This window comes from Artemia sp. Qi Xiang Cuo, chromosome 11 (genome assembly GCF_049724085.1).
Source record: "Artemia sp. Qi Xiang Cuo chromosome 11, ASM4972408v1, whole genome shotgun sequence".
In the NCBI taxonomy this organism is placed as follows: domain Eukaryota; kingdom Metazoa; phylum Arthropoda; class Branchiopoda; order Anostraca; family Artemiidae; genus Artemia; species Artemia sp. Qi Xiang Cuo.
The window spans coordinates 39,606,555-39,626,854 of record NC_142804.1 but is presented as its reverse complement, the minus strand read 5'-3'; the positions used below and the strand labels follow the sequence as shown (position 1 = coordinate 39,626,854).

General features: G+C 35.9%; 1 protein-coding gene across 1 annotated transcript in view; it reads left to right on the top strand.

The window, feature by feature from the left end:
• Window positions 1-20,300, top strand: part of l(2)k09022 (HEAT repeat containing 1 homolog l(2)k09022) — a 175,236-nt gene that overhangs the window by 65,182 nt on the left and 89,754 nt on the right. Inside the window, exons 10-14 of the mRNA XM_089096772.1 lie at window positions 4,231-4,423; window positions 5,787-5,961; window positions 12,842-12,963; window positions 14,651-14,991; window positions 19,903-20,074. Coding sequence (XP_088952898.1) covers window positions 4,231-4,423; window positions 5,787-5,961; window positions 12,842-12,963; window positions 14,651-14,991; window positions 19,903-20,074 — 1,003 coding nt within the window. The remainder of the gene's footprint in view (window positions 1-4,230; window positions 4,424-5,786; window positions 5,962-12,841; window positions 12,964-14,650; window positions 14,992-19,902; window positions 20,075-20,300) is intronic.

Genomic DNA, 20,300 nt, shown 5'->3' with positions numbered 1-20,300 from the left:
CCAAGGCTCTAGGGGTTTGTGTCAACCCTGAAGGCATTGTTATATGTTCTTTGGACTATTTTGTTTTGGAATGGGTATCTCACTATGTCAATCAGAGGCTTTTCATGAAAGAGGGGTAGTTGGGGGAGGGGGGCTAGTTGACATCCATCACTTTTTACTCTTAAAAGGGAACTAAAACTTCTAATTTCCAAACAAATGATCCATCTCTAAAGTTTATACAACCATCCCTTCCATAAAAACCTTAAATGCCCCAGGGATATAACTTACAACTCTTTTCTCCAGGTTTTGGTAGGTTGTAACAACCCCAAATGGCTCTTTATATGCTCTTTGGACTATTTTGAATAAAATGGCTGTCTAAAAATTTCTATTGTCTGTATATCGGGAAAAGACGACGTTTGGGGGGGGGGTATCTGCCCTCCGACCACTTTGACTCTTAAAAAGGGCACTAAAACTTCTGATTACCTTTCCAATGAGACTTCTGAAATATATACGACCACCCTTTCTGTAAAAACCTTATATGTCCCCATGGCGTAACTTACAAACCTTGCCCTGAGGGCTGTGGGATGGTTATCATCCTCAAAGAGATAATATTCGGACCCTTCAACAATGCTGAACAAAATTGCTATCTCAAAATTTTGATTGAATGTATTGGGGGAAATGATGGGGGTGGTCGGGAGGGAGGCTGGTTGCTCTCAGGTCACTTTTAACTCTTAAAGCGGATACTATAACTTCCGATTTCAAATCAGATGAACCCCAGCTGAAGTTTATACAAGCAGCCATTCCATAAAAACCTTAAATACCCCCAGGGCATAACTTGCGACCCTTGCCTCAGGGCTCTGGGGGGTTGTGTCAACCCTAGAGGCACGGTTATATGTTCTTTGGACTATTTTGAACCAAATGGCAATCTGACAATTTCAATAAAAAAGCTATAGTTCTTGAAAGGAACTATAACTTCTAATTTTCAACCAAATGAGACTCATCTAAAGTTTATGCAACCATCCCTTCCATAAAAACCTTAGATGCCCCCGGGTATAGCTTATATCCCTTGCCCCCAGGCTCTGGGGGTGTGTTTCAACCTCATAAGCCTTGTTATATGATCTTTGGACTGTTTTGAATAAAATTGCTGTCTTAAAATTGCAATTGGATGCATTTCGGAACATCACGACGTGTTTCGGGGGGGGGGGGGGGTTAGCTGCCCTCCAATCACTCTGAATCTTAAAAGGGCACAAGAACTTATCATTACAAATCCAATGAGCCGCCTTCGAAGTTTTTACAATCACCCTTTCTATATAAGCCTCATATGCCCCCAGGGCATAAATTACAACCCTTGCCCTGAGGACTTCTGGGGAGTTGTCATCCTCAAAGACATAATTTCCTCTTCAGACTACTTTGAACAAAATGGTTATCTTAAAATTTTGATTGGATGTGTGTAAGTTAAAGATAGGCGTAGGGGGGGGGGGGCTATTTGCCCTCCAATCACTTTCGACTAATAAAAAGGGCGCTAGCCCTCTCAATTTCCAACCGAATGAACCCTTTTCGAAGTTTCTACGACAACTCTTTAGATACGAAGTGCCCTGGTCTAAAACCAAAACAAAAACAATAATAATACATTGTGCCAGCATCGTTCTTTACTTAGGCTGCGCTATTGCGCTGCCTATGATTGTATTATTATTTTATAATAACTTTAGAGATTTTGCACTGAGAACTGAAACAAAATGAATTTTAAACTTCTCAGGTAGTTTTCTAGTTTATATTCAAAAGGTAGAATTGTTGTTAAAACTCTAAAAATATCATTGAATTTTATATAGTGTTCTTTGTGCTTCGATTTGACACCAATTTTAGGGGTTTTGGGATATTTGTATGGTTACCGTTGGTCGTTTTCGTCTTTCTTTTTTTTTAAATTCATAGGCTTTCTAGAACCTCGGTCAATCCTTTCTTTAAACCCCACAATTGTGTGGGATGATTTTTCACATATTATTATCACACCATAGACACCATAAATTGAATGGTATATCTATACAAGAAGCTGCCACAGTACAGTGGAGTAAAGATTTTCCTTTAAGTTTTAAGGATTTGAGTTCAATGCACTCTGTGGTAACGATCGATCACCGGCTTTGACGTTAACAAAGATAGCCTCCACTGCCTTTCTTAGTTCGCCATAAAGTATTTTTACATTAGTATACATATCATTGTAAATATAATAATATGTAACAGCATACATACCTCCATGTGAAATAACAAACATACCTTCGTGTGAAGTGCTTTCTAGGTAATTTGAACAGAGAGAATGGCAAACTAAGGAATTTTGTTTAAATGGTCTGGGGCTTAAAAAAATTTTATTTTTATTTTTTGAATTTAATGATTTTTGATAAAAAGTTTATTTTATGTGTAACTTCGTAGGAACACTTCATAAAAAAGAGATTTTTTTATGACGTCATAAAAAAATTTGCCGCTATTACGCTTTTAGGATTGGTTATTTATTCGAAGCTCTAGATCTGTTGATTTCGTCAATAATGTGTTTCGAGCAATGTAAAGAAGTATTTGATGAAATCGTAATCAGCAAATTAATGATTGTCAAATGTTTATATGTAACCTAAGTATGTTTTGTAAACACAATAGAAGCTATCAGAGTTAAAAAGCCATTCTGTACTTTTTCATTGTAGAAATCAGCAGTTCGACCGCGTAAACAGATCGGAGTCAGAAATATCTTCACATCAGGAAAAACAGTGACACACGAACCTGAAAGAAAGATGAAATGAAATTGATGCACAAATAAAACAGAAAGACCCCCCCCCCCTCCTTTTTAGAAGTCCAAGACTGAGCGGTTGCTATAATTATGCCATGAATCCTGTCTTTTCTGAATACCTTTAACTTACCAATCAGATTGTATTGAAACCAATTTTCGAGTCAAACTTAAAACGAACTGAAATCACTAAACACAGGAGTTAGGCCACTGCAATTTACAGGAAATAAAATCTATTGGAATTGAGACGACTGGATTAAACTAATGAAAATAAACTTACAGTTTAATACACGGTTATATTAAATCCTAGAAATCACAGTACCTCAAAATCAAATTTAGTATATTTTTTTATATTTTATTTCTGATAACTCAGAAACTGAGGTCTTAGCCAGATATGTACAAAAATAGGAAATTTTGCATTTTCCTGGGAAATAGATGTTTTTTTTGTTTTTGTTTTTTAATGAGTAAGTGCATCAAACCGGTTGTCGTAATTTATCGAGAAAGGGCTAATTCCAAAGGAAATAGCAAGCTCTAGTGTCCTTTTAAGCACCAAAAGAGGTAATACCGCAGACAATTGCCTATCTCTGCCATTTTGTCCCAGAAAACAATAGTTTTGGCCTGGAAAGGGCCAATTTATTATCGAGAAAAAATTCTGAAGTTGCAAATTAACCCAGAACCGTCGAAATTCTGTTCGAATAGCCTCTCAGTTTGAGAGGCGGTAATTGCACATGGTAGCCCACGTTCTTGAATTTTAATGCAGTGGGATTGGAAGTGCATTTGGTGGCTGGGAAGATTCCTCCTAGTTATCAACATATATTCCTAATTACAAAAAAAAAGCTTTAAGTAAGAAGTAAGAACCTGAGAATTCCACGTTATATGATATACTTCTCCTTTTTGAATCCTGTACCAAGGATTTTGGTAGTACTTTTGAGCTTTAGACCGCAAAACTATTTCTAGGGAGCAAAACAGAATTAAAGCTTTACGCTTAAAGGTAGATTCACACTTTCAAAGTCATTTTTAACAATACGGGCATGAAGTCTAAATCTTTCTCAAGAGGGGTTGCTATTTGTCGGAGGCTGAGGACAGTCAAATTATCGACAAATTTTACAAATAACACTTTTCGCTAAGAGACAATTAAAAATGATGAGAAAGGCAAAGGGACCTGATTTAATAGAAGTTATAGGGATCAGTTTTGTCCTTTTGAGGAGACAGGATGCTTTGGTAACGTCTGAATTAAATCTAAGTAACAATCTGAGTATGAATGATAGTCATATTATTAAACATTGGGATTCATTCAGCTAAAGTTTTTGAGTCCTTACTGAGTTTTTGAGTTTACTGAGTCTCAAGTCGGATAGCAAAAGAACAGTTTTAACTTGAAGGAAAGAATAGGAATTAATTTAATTTAGTCTCTTAAACACATTAATATGAAAATACGTAAATTTAGTTGCTTGGATTTGTTTCTATTAATTTATCTCCTTTTTTTTCAGGAATTCAAAATTATTTATGTCTGACAAGGGAAGTCACAATATTTTCATTGAAAAAGCGGTTCATTTAGTTGGTACTACTGGCGATGCAGTAACAATAGTTTCCCATCTGTTAATTTTAAGCACAGTAGATCTACCTGTTAAACAAGCATCATCTATTATTGAAGCTCTTCTTGCAAAATCAAATGAAGTTGTAGTATGTATTTTTACTGTTGAAACTATTTATTTATTATTGTCGATTCTTCACTTAAAAGACTAGGGAGACTCCATCTAGTTTCATGTGTAGGTATTTATATCTTTCATTATAGTCTTAGTAAGCAGGATTGAACCATACTTTTCGTACAGCCTACTGTTTGAAATACGGTCAGTCAGTCGGGTACCCAAAACAATCCGTAGGCAATTTCTCTGGAAAACATCTAGCAAATATTCCTCTGTTATTTGGAGCGCTCATTCTTCAGAACAGAACCTTACTTGACCACTGTCATCACTATAGCTTCAATTATTCTAATCTTGATTCGTACACCTATCTTACTATTCTTCCAAACTTTTGAAAATTCCCTATTCTTTCCAATTGTGGAAACCCTGGGCATAGTAGACAAAACCATAAAAAATGGAAGTTTGGGAACAAAACCTACATTAGAACAGCTGCATTTCAGGCTGTTTCCAAATATGCAAGATTTATAAAATTCAAAAGTATCCATTTAAAGTTATTAAACTGTGTAAAGTTTGTATGATTTTTAGGAAAAAAACAACTCATCCCCCTCTCCCAAAGTAACACTACAATGAAAACTGCACCGTCACTTTCAGGGTAGCTAAGAACTCCCTAATAAGATATTTAAGCCTGGACTTACGAAAATACCAAGTTTTTTATTTCAGTGTCGTGGATGCGTACTTTAGTTCCACTCCTAGGCCCTTTTTCGCCCCCGTATCTGATCACGGACACGCTGGAAACGTTATGCGCAAGACAGTTTCTAAGAACAGGAGGATAAGGGTCCATACCGCTGTTTTGAAACTAGCTGGAGCCCAGAGGGGGTGAACAGAAGACGCTCAAGCGATATTTATAGCATCAAAAATAGTTTCATTCATATTGATTGGTTTTGGTGAATGAATCTGACAAATGAATCATTATAAAAAGTACGTAATGGGCGTTGAATGTCTGTTGTTACGGTTAGTTATAATCAAATCTCTATAATGTGAGCGAATTAATTCCAAAATTATTCCTCATACTAAACAGTGTACAAATCTATTCAGCATCAGTTAAAATTATTGAGTGTTAGGACAAGTCTTGCTTGAATAACTGTAGTACTTCCAGCTGGACCAGGTGTTTTTTGCCTTACGTTGCATTTCAAATCCGGATGCTTCCTGAAAACTTGCCTAACAGTAAGACCCCGAGGCTCACGGTAGATAACTATAGTGAATTATTTCGTTAAGTCAGTGTATACAAAGCATTGGTTTATGTATATAAAAAATTTTTCCAGTCTCTATAAATAAGTAATTTACTAGCTCTAAAAAGTGCACGGTTTTTGTCTTTTAAGAATGGTCCGATAACTTTTTTTCAGGATATGCCTGCCTCTTTAAAAGAAAACGGAACGCTACTCCTGCAGAAGCTTATGAATGATATTGTTAACTATCCCCAAATTCCTGCTGAACTTCTACTTCATTTTTGCACGGAATTGATTCGGAAAAAGTCACCTGCACCATGTAAAGGAATGCAGCTGCACAAGTCTCTTGAGAGTAAGTGCCGACCTAACAATATTTGTGATCCAGTCTTTTCGGCAAAAAAAAGATGATTTTTTTAGATATCATTAAGTAACAGAAAGTTTTTTTTGTGTGTGTGCAGAGTGTCCCCTTAATCCCTCAATCTTAAATAAACAAAAAAACTGGTACCTGACATGCTTTCGTCATATCGTTTTTGATACCCGGCAATCTTTGGCCATATCCGTTTTATTCAGTCACTAACACTGGGTATGAAGCATATATTTATTATCTGAATAGATAGCAGTATTACAATACGTATAGAAAAAAGTATTACAATACGCGTCAAGGCAAATGTTCCCCAGGCGACTAACGAATATAGTCGGTTTCAGTAATGGTAATAAGAAGGGAGACCTAAATGACAGATTTTACCTGACCGTTTCGAACACCCTAGGAAGCCTTTCCTGGTAGAAATGGAGGAAAAGCGCAAACAGTTCATCAAATCGTGTCCTATCTGAACTTCAATAAAATTAATGTGTCTATACAGTAGACATGAATGATATATAATATAGTAGACCATATTTCACAGGCCTTGGCAAACCCTTTTTTACAGAACATTGTAGAAGCACTGTCTATGTCCGAGACGTCCCTTTGAGTCGGTTTGGAGCCATAAACTTAGCACTTTCATGGATAAGCTTCTTATGTTATGTGTGGTCGTCTGCTTGTTCTAGAAGGCATAAGAAGTCACCTCCAAAGTTTTCTGGTCCTCTCTTCCTAGGCCTCCCAGAATTAGGTCTACAGAAACCCTTCCTTCTAAAGCAACTTTTAGTCGGCGTCATTCATCTATGCCATATATGCGGCCCAGTCACCTTAGTGGTTATAGTCAGGTTTTCTGAAGAATTGTTGTTTCCTGCTTCATTTGCTTTTGAAGGTCTTCATCTGAGATTCTCTCTTGATGTTCTGGCTGTGCGGCGAAAAAATTTCTTATCGAATTCCAAAATTCTTTGGCATGCCTTGACCTTTTGTGCTGATGTTTCGCAGGTGCACTTGGCAACGGGAACTATTATCGAACCGACTTGTTTTTAGAGAGGGAGCAACTTCAGTTAAATCTCCTCAGGAATAAGTCTTTATTTTTATCACCAGAGTAATTGTTTCTGATGATAGTAGGCTCCCTAGGTAAACAAAATTGGTGTCCGATTCGAGTTCTTTGCCAATTATGACAAAATGAATAAAGGATAGGTTTGCGTCTTTTGTGGTGCTTATAACTTTGGTCTTTTTTGTGTTAAACACCTACCGAAGCAATTTGCAGCAGATTCAGGTTCTTAGTCTTTTGCCTTCAGACTATGCTCTGTTTATGCTTGCTTGTCGAAGGTGTCGACGTATGCTAGGGAGTCAATGTTCAAACCGGTAACGGTCAGTCCTATATTTTCTTTAAGCAGGGACATTATGGCATGTAAAATTGCTTTAAGGGTTTCGGGGAGTGTATTCAATCTTGCATTACACCCTATGTTAAAATACTATTGAAAATGTATGCTACACTAAATACTATAGGCAATAGTTTGTTCAAGAATGTAAGTTATAGTTTCGTACATTATAAGGATAATCTCAGCATTTTTTCCCAAAAATTAGGTGGTGCATATTTTTCTTTAAGAAACTGTAACATGGAAGTTTCAAATACCACCCTCTATGAAATGTTAGATATTTGGAATCTAGCAAGAAAATAATAAAATAAAAAACAAGTTTTAGCTGATTTTTTTTAAAGAATAGTTCTATAAAATTTGTTGATATTCGAGAGTTAAAATAAAAGCATTTAGCTAGGTAAAATGAAGCAGTTGAAAAAGTTTAAATAAAACTTGTTTCTTTTTTCTTTTAGATTTGAGGGCTAGATTTTATCATGGGTGTTATTCGAAATTTCTTGTTGTCCTCTAAGGGTTAGTTGTCTCCCCACCGTTGAAGTATTAGACAGAGTTTCTGAATCGTATGATTTTGTTACTAGCAGTTTTTTTTTATTTAATGATTGTCATCGTTTTTTTAGGCACGTGAAGCCTGTTCTTGATGAATTCTCATGCTAGTTTTCTTTAAAATTGTAGTGCTTATAAACCTTTCAAAGTACCTTCTCATTTAAATCTGCCTTTTCTTCTTTTATGCTGCAAATACTTCGCATTTTAATTGGTTTTCAATCTTGTTCCTGCTCCTTGTGCCCCCTCAAGGGGATATACGTGCCGAAGATAAGTCACTTCATAGTCTTTCTGCCTAAGACCAATCTTCCATAAAAAGTGATTTTGTCGGACTAATGTATAATTTTTGGAATGTTGAACTCTAAAGCTTTGACGCTTTACATGTCTAGGACATCTCTACCCTTTGCCTTCGCACACAAAATCGTTAATATTATTCTAAATCAGGTATCTTATTCGACTAATAAAGTCAACGATACTTTAACCTTGGGCAGACCGATTCTTGAACCGTTCTTCACTGGGAATCTATTCTCGATGGCAACCTCGTATCTTGACCGTGTCTTAATTGAATTTTTTCTTATTCTTTATTGGAAAACATAATAATAATGACAACCAATGAAACAGCGTTCGAACTATTTCTCTAAAGTTCTTGGCTCAAACTTGACAGCCTTAGTGACTTTTCTGATAATGTCAGTTATTTGCCGTAATCTGTTGTTGAGTGTTGCTGTTATTACTCCAAATTTTTGAAGGATGAGAAATTAGAATAGTTCTATTGCCCATTATAGACGCGGCTATCTAACTTATGTCAAGGATTTATTTCAATTTATCAGTCATGCTGACCAGATGGCTCTTCAAACCAGTTTGTGCTTCATACAATCTAAAATGCTGCTGCTACTAATGCTAACAACTCGACGCACGGTCAGACCAACACAGCTACGCACGGTCTTCCTCCATCCCAATCTATTCAAAGCCCCCGCTTTAAACCATCGCAGGAAGTTTCCATTCCCCTTAAATCTTTCCTTACGACATCTTTCAATCCCAACCTAGGACGACCTACTTTTTGTTTAGCACTATACGGTTGACCGAAAAGGACAATTTTTGGCAATCTGTCATCCTTTATTACGTGCCCTAGCCATCTCTAATTTTCTCTCGCTATAGCCCTAGAAAGTGGGATTGATCCACACTTTTCGTAAAACATACTGTTTGAAATACGGTCAGTCAGCCGGGTACCCAAATCAGTCCGTAGGCAATTTCTCTGAAAAGATTTAAGATTTATTTATTTAAAAACGGCTTTCATAGTATTGGCAAAAACCTCAACTAAATTGCACTATTTCTTACAACGCAGGAAAAAATGAACTAAGTATGATTGAACAACACAGAAAAAAAAAACTAAGCATGATTGAACAACACACGAAAAACAACAAAAAAATAAGCATGATTAATAAAAGAATCGCTTTCCGAAGATTGCTGAACATCTACGTCTAGACTTTGGCGTCAAGCTGGCAATACCATCTGGGCTTTTGAGTATGTGGGCTTTGAGTTTAACGAAGATAGATAGCATTGCGACCAAGCAAAATGAACTAGCCTAGTGTAATATGGCTTTTTTGTATCGGATCATCATGATTAATGCACTTAATGAAACTAGGAGGGCTAATTCTTCGGTTACTTGTACTATTTCACCGAAAATCACCGGTAAAAATGCAGAAAAAAGCTAAAATTGGGAATGGCGCACATCAGCTGCAATAGGGCTGCATCGCCATCTCCAATTCACCAACATCTAGCAAATCTTCCTCCGTTTTTCGGAGTGCCCAAGCTTCAGAAAAATAATGGACCATTATCATCATTGTAGCTTCCAATATTCTAATCTTGGCTCGCAGGATTATCTTCCTATTCTTCCAAACTTTTTCCAACTGTGAAGAAGCACCGTGGGTCTTGGCTTTTTTACTTTTAACTTCTTCCCTGCACACACCGTCTTTACTGACAATTTTTTTTTTCAGTGGAAGGGAATGATTTTATGCAGGGCTATTAGAAGAAAAGAGTTTTTTGTTAAAATTGTGACTTACAGTTTATTTTTATTTTAAAATACTACTGGAAAGTATCTGAGAATCATGAATCGCTTTCTCCCCCAAATCATAATTGACTGTTTTATTTAAAAATCTAAAAAAATAAAAAGAGAGAAAAGACGTCTGCAAACATTTTTCTTTTCAATATAGGCAAACGCCAAAATCCTCTTTTTTTGTTGACAAGTGTAATTTTGGGAATAGCCTCAGATGGCAGTTGAGGAGGAAGATGCCTGGTCTTGTTTTAAGAACACGAAAGAGATTCTGGGAATATTAGTAAAATTTCTACTTATTATCTATTTTTGGTCCTCCAGTGGGGTACATGCCCCTGTCCGTATCATGTGGGTACCCTTTATCGGGTTGTTTGTAAGCTATAAGAAACATATTTAAAGATGATGACTGGAAAAAATTGTAAATATAATTAGAAAAATTGGAAAAAAATAGGTAAGTGAAGCTGTCCACTTGATCAATCTTTTCGTTATCCAACGTCACCTTTTCATCGTCACTTATTCCTAGCCTTAGCTATTTAGTCTTCTTAGCATTAATTTTCAAACCTATTCTAGCACCTTGAACTCGCAAAACTTCTAAAACTTCCTTCATTTTGCTCACGCTTTTATCTAGGATCCTTAAATCGTTAGCATAACCTAAGTCCAGGAAAGTTTTACCTCCCCATTTGATTCCGTGTTCTTTCATTGCCTTTGTTGTGCTTCTTAAGATAAAGTCCATCAAAACGATTTATATAAATAGGGATAGATCACAACCCTGATTAATGCCTGATTTAATACGGAACCAGCTACTGCCCTCGTTTTCTACCTTAACAGTAGCAGTGTTCTTCTCGTACATTGCACCAATCTCTTTAATGTATTTGTCTCATATACCATACAAGGATAAGTCCTTCGATAAAGCTCTTCTGTCAGCTAAATCAAACACTTACTCATAATCTGTAAAACTAAGGGTTAAAACTGTTTGATGACTCAGGTACTTCTCAATTATTAATCTAAGAATGGAAATTTAGTCGACACATTCTCTACCCTTCCTAAAACCGCACTGTTCTTCTCTTACAACTTTATCTACAACATCTCTAAGTCTAAAAAGTATCATCATACTAAGTAATTTGCTACTTACAGAATTTAGGCTAGTGTCTCTATAATTGCCACACTCACTCTTATCACCTTTGCGGTATAGGAGTTTAGTTAGAGTTTTCCTAAAATCGGTAGGTACTTCCCCTTTTTCAAAAATCGTATTAGTAATCTTCAGTAACTTATTTCTAACTTCATAACCACCACCTTTAAGAAACTCTTCAACCACGCAATCAACACCTGGGGCTTTATTATTTTTTAATCCCTTTAGTACTGTCACTAATTCTTCCCCACAAAATAATTCTTCCTTCACATCAAGGGTGTCACAAAGTTTTTCATTCTCTTCTATGTCTTTTCCTGTAACTCTCCTGGTTTAGCACATTCTCAAAAGGTTCTGCTCATCTCTCTTTAACTCTTTCCTTATCAATAATTGTGACCCCTCTCCTATCCTTAACTGGGGCAAGTCCAGATTGACTACTCCCTCTCAATTTTTTTAACATGTCAATTGAATATTTTACTGTTATGCAGTATCTTCGTATTATACTGCATCTTCCTCATCTTCGGCAATTATGATCCATGGCCTCCACTTCACACCTCCTTAGTTAATATTTAAATGCTTTCTCAACTTTTTTTTTACATTCTTCTTACTTTCATGTGGTATATCACTCCGATAGATCTTGTACAAGACCCTCCTCCTCTCTATTATTTCTTCTCCTCCTCGCATTTTCACAAGTACTCGTAGCTGCGTTCCAAACTTTCTTCCCTAAGACAGCATCAGAGACTTAAAAACATTTTGTCCTAAAATTATTTCATCCATCTTCCACATTGTCGAATTTTAAAATTTTTAGTATTCAAATGTTCCTGGAAAGTTGCTCTCAAATTCTCGTCTGGAGTCTACCAGCATAATGGCTTCTCGGAAGGTAGTCAGCTTTAAATTAACCATAGAGACTGCTAGATGGTGATCTTTACTTTTAACATCAATAACAACACTCCTATATACCCTAGTATTTTTTATTAATCCTGCCAGTTTTCGGTTTACAGTAACATAATAAGTAAGGTTAGCTTTCCTACCATCATTTCAACACCATATTAACTTATGGGCCATTTTGTGAACAAATACTGTATTGGCTATAACTGGATTGTTATACCTACGAAATTGCAGCACTCTGTAGCCATTACTGTGCTCTTTTCCTACAACAAATTTACCTAGGCTAGGATACCATCTATCCCTATGTCTACCGACCTGAGAGTTAAAATCTCTTAATAGAAACACCACATTTCTACCAGGGTCCCTGTCTATATGTTCCTGTAGCTGTAAGTAAAATTCGTCTGACTCACTACTATCTATGTGATTTAAAATAGTGTTAGAATTTTTTGATTGGTTTTAAATGATTTAGGTTGAAAAGCACAAAAATACCCTTTTTTGTTTAATTCGTCGCTTTATTAGATTGTGTATTTTATTTTAACCCGCCATACAACAAACGAATAATGAGCAGACTTAACGAATAAAAAATGACTCTAAAGCTGAGGAAGTTTATATATATATATATATATATATATATATATATATATATATATATATATATATATATATATATATATATATATATATATATATATATATAAAAGTGAAAATTTTTAAATCATATTGTGTTAGTCTTTGGACAATATTGTCATTTTTAGGTATCAACACCTAAATCGTCATTTAAAGGTGTTATTGGATTGCACCAAATAAAGATTTGGTTATCTAGCTGCTTGGTCCTCCGAGCCTATTTTCCTCTTTTACTCTTCCTTTCCTCCTTTTAACTCTTGATATATCTTTTAGACGAGGAACAAGAATCTCCCCTCCGACTTTTTGGATCATGTCTCTACCTATGGATGAACCTTATCTTATGCCGACCGAAAAGCGTTGAAAGGAGAAAGAATTATATGAACAAATTTATTTCAGTAAGTTCGTATCTGACTTGATGCTATTGGGGGGGGGGATTTTAGTGTAGTAGAACTTCTTATAGAGAAGAAGAGAAATGTGCTAATATTTTAACATGTTAACGGTGCTTTGATTTAACAATTATTGAGATTTTTTACCTTGTAATTCTATTTTGAAGTTACATCGGCTTAATATCCTAACTGGCCGAATATAAACCAGTCGAAGTAATACTTGTGTCCTTCCGAAAGCTTTGGAAGTGGCAAGACGTCAGTTATTGTGAACTTTGGTGCGCCGACCATGTCAAGGAAAAAATTGAATCGACTTTTTCCTGTTCGCAAGTTTCAAGGGGGTTAAAAGCCTTTAAAGGGGACCGGGAAGAGGTTCACGACGAACAATGCTCTGGCCGGCCCTCAACCAGAAAAATAAACAACAATGTGGTTCGTGTTCGACAATTGTTATACTCTAACCGTCGATTGAGTATGGAGATGGTTGCCATTGTCAGTGAACTGAACTTGTCATTTACTGTTGTGTTTCGAATTGTTACTGAAGACTTAGCTATGAGGAAAGTGTTTGCCAAGCTCGTGCCTAACGTTTTGTCAGACGATTTTAAGAATGAACCTGATCATTTAAACTAATTCGTCACTGATGATAAAACCTGGCTTTATGAATGCGATTCAGAAAAAAAATGGCAAAGGTCTGAGTGGCACACTAACCAGTCCCCTAAGCCCCAAAAGACAAGAATGAACAACTACCACTTGGCAACTCTGTCATGACAATGTGCCTTGCCACAACATGCTTCGAGTCCGTGAGTTCCTGACCAAACACCAGGTTCCAACGCTACCCCTCCCCCGATCTTAGTCCTTACATCACCCCAGCAAACTTCTTTTGTTTCCCTCAGATTAGCACAGTCCTGAAAGAAACGCGTTTTTCGTCTATAGAAGAAATCCAATTAACCATGAACGGAAATGATGCACAATAAAATCTGCGGTTAGAAGACATGCGACAACGAGCATCCCAACGAATCACAGATGAAAATGATACACAATCAAATCTGTGTCTAGAAGTTAAGTGACAGCAAGAATCACATCGAATCGTAAACCAAAATGACGCGACGAAATCTACGGTTAAAAGACAAGTGACAGTGATAATCACCTCGAATCGCGAACGGAAATAATGCACAGCTAATTTGCGCTTAGAAGACATGCAACGACTAGCATCACAACGAATTTCAAACTAAAACGGTACTTAATGAAATCTGTGGTTAGAAAACAATCGACAGTGAGAATCACAACGTATCGCAAGCGAAACCCTGATTGCATCATTGGTTATTTTATTATTCTCCCCTGATTACATTATTGGTTATTTTTATTATGAGTATTTTACTTTATGCGTCTATATTTGTCATGACTCCATAGTATTGCCGCTTAAAGGACCAATTTAAAACACTCCCATATTGCTATAGCCTACTCTTTATATGCTAAAAAATTGTGTCTCAGATTTTTTTTGGGTTAAGCCGTGGAGGTGATGTGGTCCAATTTTACTGAAATGTTGAAAAAGCGCATTGCTAACGTGGGATCTACCGCAAAATAAATGAGTAATCAAAGAGTATTTTAGTCATTTAGACTTTCAAACTTTCCTATTACCAGCTTTTGTTTTTTCAAGTAATAAGCTGAATGCTGCTAGATTTGTTTTTTGTTGTTTTTTTAGACCGCAGCAGCTAGTCCAAAAGAGCAGCTGAATCTCCTGATGCCATTTTGGGCTGGTCATCTTTCGTCAACTCCGGTTCCGCTCGCCCTTCAAATACAAGCCATGGTTCTCTCTGTAGCTGTGCTAAAACGTTCGAAGGATAATTCACTTCTTTTGCTTTCTTCGCCTGTAATACCATCACTACTATGTAGTTTAAGCAGCGAGTCTCGAAGTATAAGAAAGATGGCAATGACCATACTTTCAGAAATATCAGACACATTTTCTGGAATCACGTCTGATTCTTATAAAATCCTTGTTGATGCATTATTGGAAAGAAAAGACGAGCTTCTTGCTGACGAAAGGTGTGTCTATTGCTATTATTATCTCCTTTTTTTTAAAAGAGTGTGTTATAAGCAATTTTCAAAGTTGGTAGAAGACAGAGAGCAAAGTGTATCAATCATGCTTTGTCAATGTTCCATCTCGTCATATTGTATCGTGGCACCCGGAACGAAAAAAAAACAAACAAAAAAACTAGTAAATTGGAGCAATTTTATGTGTACATACAGTTTGTGCTAGCTAAAAGTCACTTACTGACTGGCCGATACTTCCGATAAAGCTCACTTTAAAGTCTGAAAATATCTTTATGATTAACGTATTTTTAACCTAATCCTTATACTTTAGACAAGCAAAAAAAGCATTATCTAACATAAGTATGGGTAAATCCATTACAAAATTAGAAATTGTTTTGTTACACAAAAGTCTTAAGCATGTGAATTTTTGTTCTTCTTTGGATTATTATGTAGACACCTTTGCATAATCTACCGGTGCATAAGCACGGGGTCAAATTCTGAGCCCTGCAGTCGGCTGCTACAGCTGAGATCGAACTCAGGATATACAAATGAAATAGTGCAAATTTCACGAAGGAGGCTCTAGTACGTTAATACAGAAATTGTCATGGTATACCTTTCTGAAGACTAAGCATGTAAAAATACTTATTTTTATCATTGAAGGAGATCCTTTGAATTCATGAGTTGAATTCCCTTTCCCCTCTCCGAGGGACATATATGTATTGCCCCTCTGTCGGCACTTGATCATTTAGGAACTGTTTAGAATATAGACCTGAAAGACTAAATATTAACGATTCAAATTTGATAGCAAAAATTTAATTTATAAGAAATTAAGTTTTCAACTGCCGGTCCAGCCAGGACTGCTCCTACAACTACTGTGTCTTTGAGAACTATCCCAACATGACTGCTAATATTACAACTTCTTACCACTACTGCTTCTGCTCCCACCCCGACTACTTCCAACACGACTTTTTCCATCACCTCTTTTTCTACCAGGACTACCAGCTGGACAGGTATTGGTTCTACTGCTCTACCTGTGACTACTACTTGCATGTTTATTATTATTTTAGCATAAAGTGCTAATGTTGGTGCATATATTTGTCAATATTGCTTTTATTAATATTTACAAAGTTGCTCCAAATAAAAAACGAGCAGGAAAAAGTTTTGTGGCGAAAAATAAACTGTAGATTTAGAAATTAGAATTACTAAAAATTAGCTTATATAAGATAGCAAGCTTAAATTGAGTAGAAACTACTATAAGAGAAGAATTGCAGCTTAAAACGCAAGATAAATTTCAACTAAAAATGGATTTGAAGTTAAGAACGAATACAAATTACCGAAAAACAAATATGGTGTTGTCATTTCCCTCAAACCTCCACAAGGTTTAGAGTGTAATGTGCATATTATCGAAAATAATATGTTTTATTTAATATATTTCTACAATAATATCAACAGAACTTCTCAAACGCCAGATTCTTTTTATATCAATGTATTTGGAAAAAAAGTCTCTTCAATTTTTTACTTTTCTAATATGCCCCTAGTTGTCAATGGTCTCTTCGAAAACCATGTTCAACTTTTGTTCGTCTCATGTCTGAAATTTTTCTCGTGCTAGTTTCTACACGTTTTAAGTTTTAAACTTGCTCTTTATTTTTCATGAACACATTTTTTTAATTAGTGAGAAAAAACAACAAAGATTCAACTAAAGGTTAAGAGCAAATCTAAAATTAGTACGAACATTAATTGAATTAATTAAAAGTGAAACTTAAAATGAATAAAAACTATCACAATAAGGGAGGAGTTGCCTCTCTGCCACCCCGAACTTCACTAATAACGGTGTTTTGATGGGCCTCTCTACGAAGAAGCTTGCGAAATACTAAAAATATATAACTATAATTTAAGTTCTAAGACCACACTTGGTAAATAAGCTAAAAACAAAACGCAGAACAAACAAAAAAGGGAAGTTTTTCAGCAATTAAAAGCCAGAAAACAAAGCAAATATTTCATCTGAAACCACTGCTCAGCCGCCGTCAGCGCAACAAGAAGAAAAATACAAATTGAAATTAAACGCACCAAATGAATTGAAAAGACAGCCATAAAAAAGAGGCTAATCGCACTGTAAGCAAAGAGGTTGGCCACTTGGATCACACCTGTTAAACAAGCTGAAAAAAAAACGCAGAACAAACAAGAGCGGAACGATTTTTCAGCAAGTAAAAACCGGAAAATAATGTAAATATTTTAGCAGAAAGCACTGCATAGCTGCCCGCAGAAAAAAAAATACTATTTGAAATTAAATATGCCAAATGAATTAAAAATACAACCCTAAAAAACACAAAAATAACAATCATTATAAGCAAAGAGGTGACTGAAAATTAATTATTGATATAAAATATTTCATGAAAAGTCATTGGGGCATTTATCATATTTAAGGAACTGAGAAATGCTTATTTCTTACAAGATTTTATAGAATTAGCATTTTCGTTGGGCTGAAAATGCTGATTGTCATACGTTGGTTTATATTATAAGTGTAAAAAATGTATGATGAACCGGAACCAATGAAAATGGTGGTAAATAGGGACCAGAAGGTTTTCCCCATTTTCTCTTTTAATGCAAGTTTATTGTGAATGCTCTCGTGAGTTCAACCCCTCCCTGAATAATTGCATAAGACCTTTGGCAACGAGACCTTTGATGCGGTTATCATTAAGAAACTGTCAGACGATCTGTGCTCCTGTAAAAATATTGGTTGATTTATATTATACGTTGGTTTATATTATAAGTGTAAAAAATGTATGATGAACCGGAACCAATGAAAATGGTGGTAAATAGGGACCAGAAGGTTTTCCCCATTTTCTCTTTTAATGCAAGTTTATTGTGAATGCTCTCGTGAGTTCAACCCCTCCCTGAATAATTGCATAAGACCTTTGGCAACGAGACCTTTGATGCGGTTCTCATTAAGAAATTGTCCGACGATCTGTGCTCCTGTAAAAATATTGGGCCAAATTCGGCTTGAAAATTAGGCATAAGACGTAACTTCTTAGCTTTATTAATCGAAGATTTGTGTTCATGTAGCCTCTCTCCTAATTGTTAACGGGTCCTACCGATGAAGAAAAAACCACCAGACCAAGGGGGTATAAAGCCGCCATTAGACTGAAACGGAGCTGGTTTTGTCTTTGCCTCTGTTAAAGAAATACTCCATTTTGTTAGTAATTTTGAAAGTTATATTAAGTTAATTTTGCTTTAAATTTTACCAAGTTTGTCTGTCAGTGTCGGAATGTAGGGTTTTTTTTCTTTAAAAAAAAAAAAGATGAGATAGGACAAGATAGAACGGCTTTATACAAAAGACTTCGAAAGCGGGAAGAAGTGCAGACCAATGAAGGGAGGGAAGATTTCCCAGCAAAGTGAAAACCGAAAAATAATGCTTATACTTCGGCTGAGATCACCGCTCCGCCGTCCTCAGTGCAATGAGAAGAAAAATACAGATTGGAATACGCCAAACGAATTGAAAAGATCTCCTAATTATTAGTGGGTTCTATTGATGCAGAGAAAATCGCAGGAACAAGGGGTTTACAGCCCCGTTAGCCTGAAACGGTGCTGGTTTTCACCTTTGCCTCTATTAAAGAAATACTCTATTTTGTTAGTAATTTTGAAATTGGCATCAAGTTATTCTTGCTTTTACTACATCAAAGGCCAGTGAATATATGCTCCTCTTCCAAGAAGTCTGAACAGCACAAAGGGGTAACTAGCAAAGGGGTAGATTACCGCTCAGTGTCAGAGTCAGTGTTGAATGATGAACATCAAGTTTAATGCTCAGAATCGGAATGCAAGGTGCGAGGGTAAAGATTTTCTTTTAGAAAAGATCAGATAGAAAAAGGTATACTTCGACTTTATGCAAAAGACTTGGAAAAGGATATGAGCTATTCTAGTGCTCAATTAAAGGTTAATTACTCTTCATTTTTTATATATTTTTATATAATTTAACACACTCAAAACCAAACCTTTGCCAAAAAAATATGAGCCACGTATGTAAGTTTGGGGGGAGGGGGGCTCAGGACTGGTTTCATCAGAATTTTTCTCTTGAATGGACAGGACATAAAAAAACTGAGCTCCCTAATTGCTAAGTTTATTGGCTCATTTCATTTCGGGTTTATATTTTTTCTAACTTGAGCAATCGAACTACTGGCATTGATACATTTTGGGGGCCCTGGAGGTGTTTTCTACTTCTATCGTATAGCCATGGGTATTTTGAATGCTTCTTAAATAGTTCTACGTCAAATCCGTCCTAATTACTTTTCTTTTGACGTCTTGTTTCTCTTTTGTGCATTGCTCGTTTTGTTTTTATGCAGCCGTTTTTTCACTATTCTACATGTTGTATTTCAGAAGTGTTGACATTTTTTATAAGCAGAAAATAACGAACTAGCACAAGTCGGAGACAGCAGTCCCCCCCTCCCCACGATTGTATCACTTACCTGAATTTTCAAATTTTGCATTAATAATTTTGAAACATTGGCTGTTTTTCGTCGAGTTAAATCGTTTGTTGACAGTACTCATTTGTTGCTAATCTTTCTTCTAAACGTCTATAAACTCTGCGTCTTCTAAGAGTTATTGAATAGTGAATTGTAGAGTTGTTTGAATTGTTAATCAAGTGAACCAATTATGACCTGAAACAAGAACTAATAGGTGGCATTAGTGATGTCACGCCACTTTTGTTTTTGTCTGTTTTCTTAGTTTTTTTTTGTTTTTGTTTTTTTGTTCTCAAAATTAGTAATTTTGGGAAAAAGGTGTAAGTAGGCCATATTAACATGAATTTATGGTTATCTACTGATTAGGGATCAATATCGCATTGCATGCCAATCCACGCTTACTTACCCACATTTCTGATATAATCATTTTATAGTCTTTTGCATTTATGTATTTCTTTCATCATTTCAGTCAGCTGCCAATAGTCATCTATGGCGTTTTTTCTCAAGAAATACTATCAGCAATCGACAAGAAAAAGATTGAAACAATTAAAGAATTGATTTTCTCTGAAGTACTGTCCCATGAAGTGGCGTACCATGTTAAAGCTGGTCTTCTTCTAGCTCTTCAACTGGTTTTTGACCAGGTAAGGATCAACCATTAGATGATACATTCTTGTTAGCCATAGTGGCACAATAACTTATTTCAAGTCAAATGCAAAAATCAATCAAAAGCAGATCATAAGCCGAGCTTGCGAGGATGTGCTACTAAATCTGGACGTCAAAAAAAAGAAAACCATAAAGTGCTAAAAATAGTTGCCACTGATGCTTCCAAAAGTTTAGCCCTATGAGCCTTAGGAAAACTTGAAATAT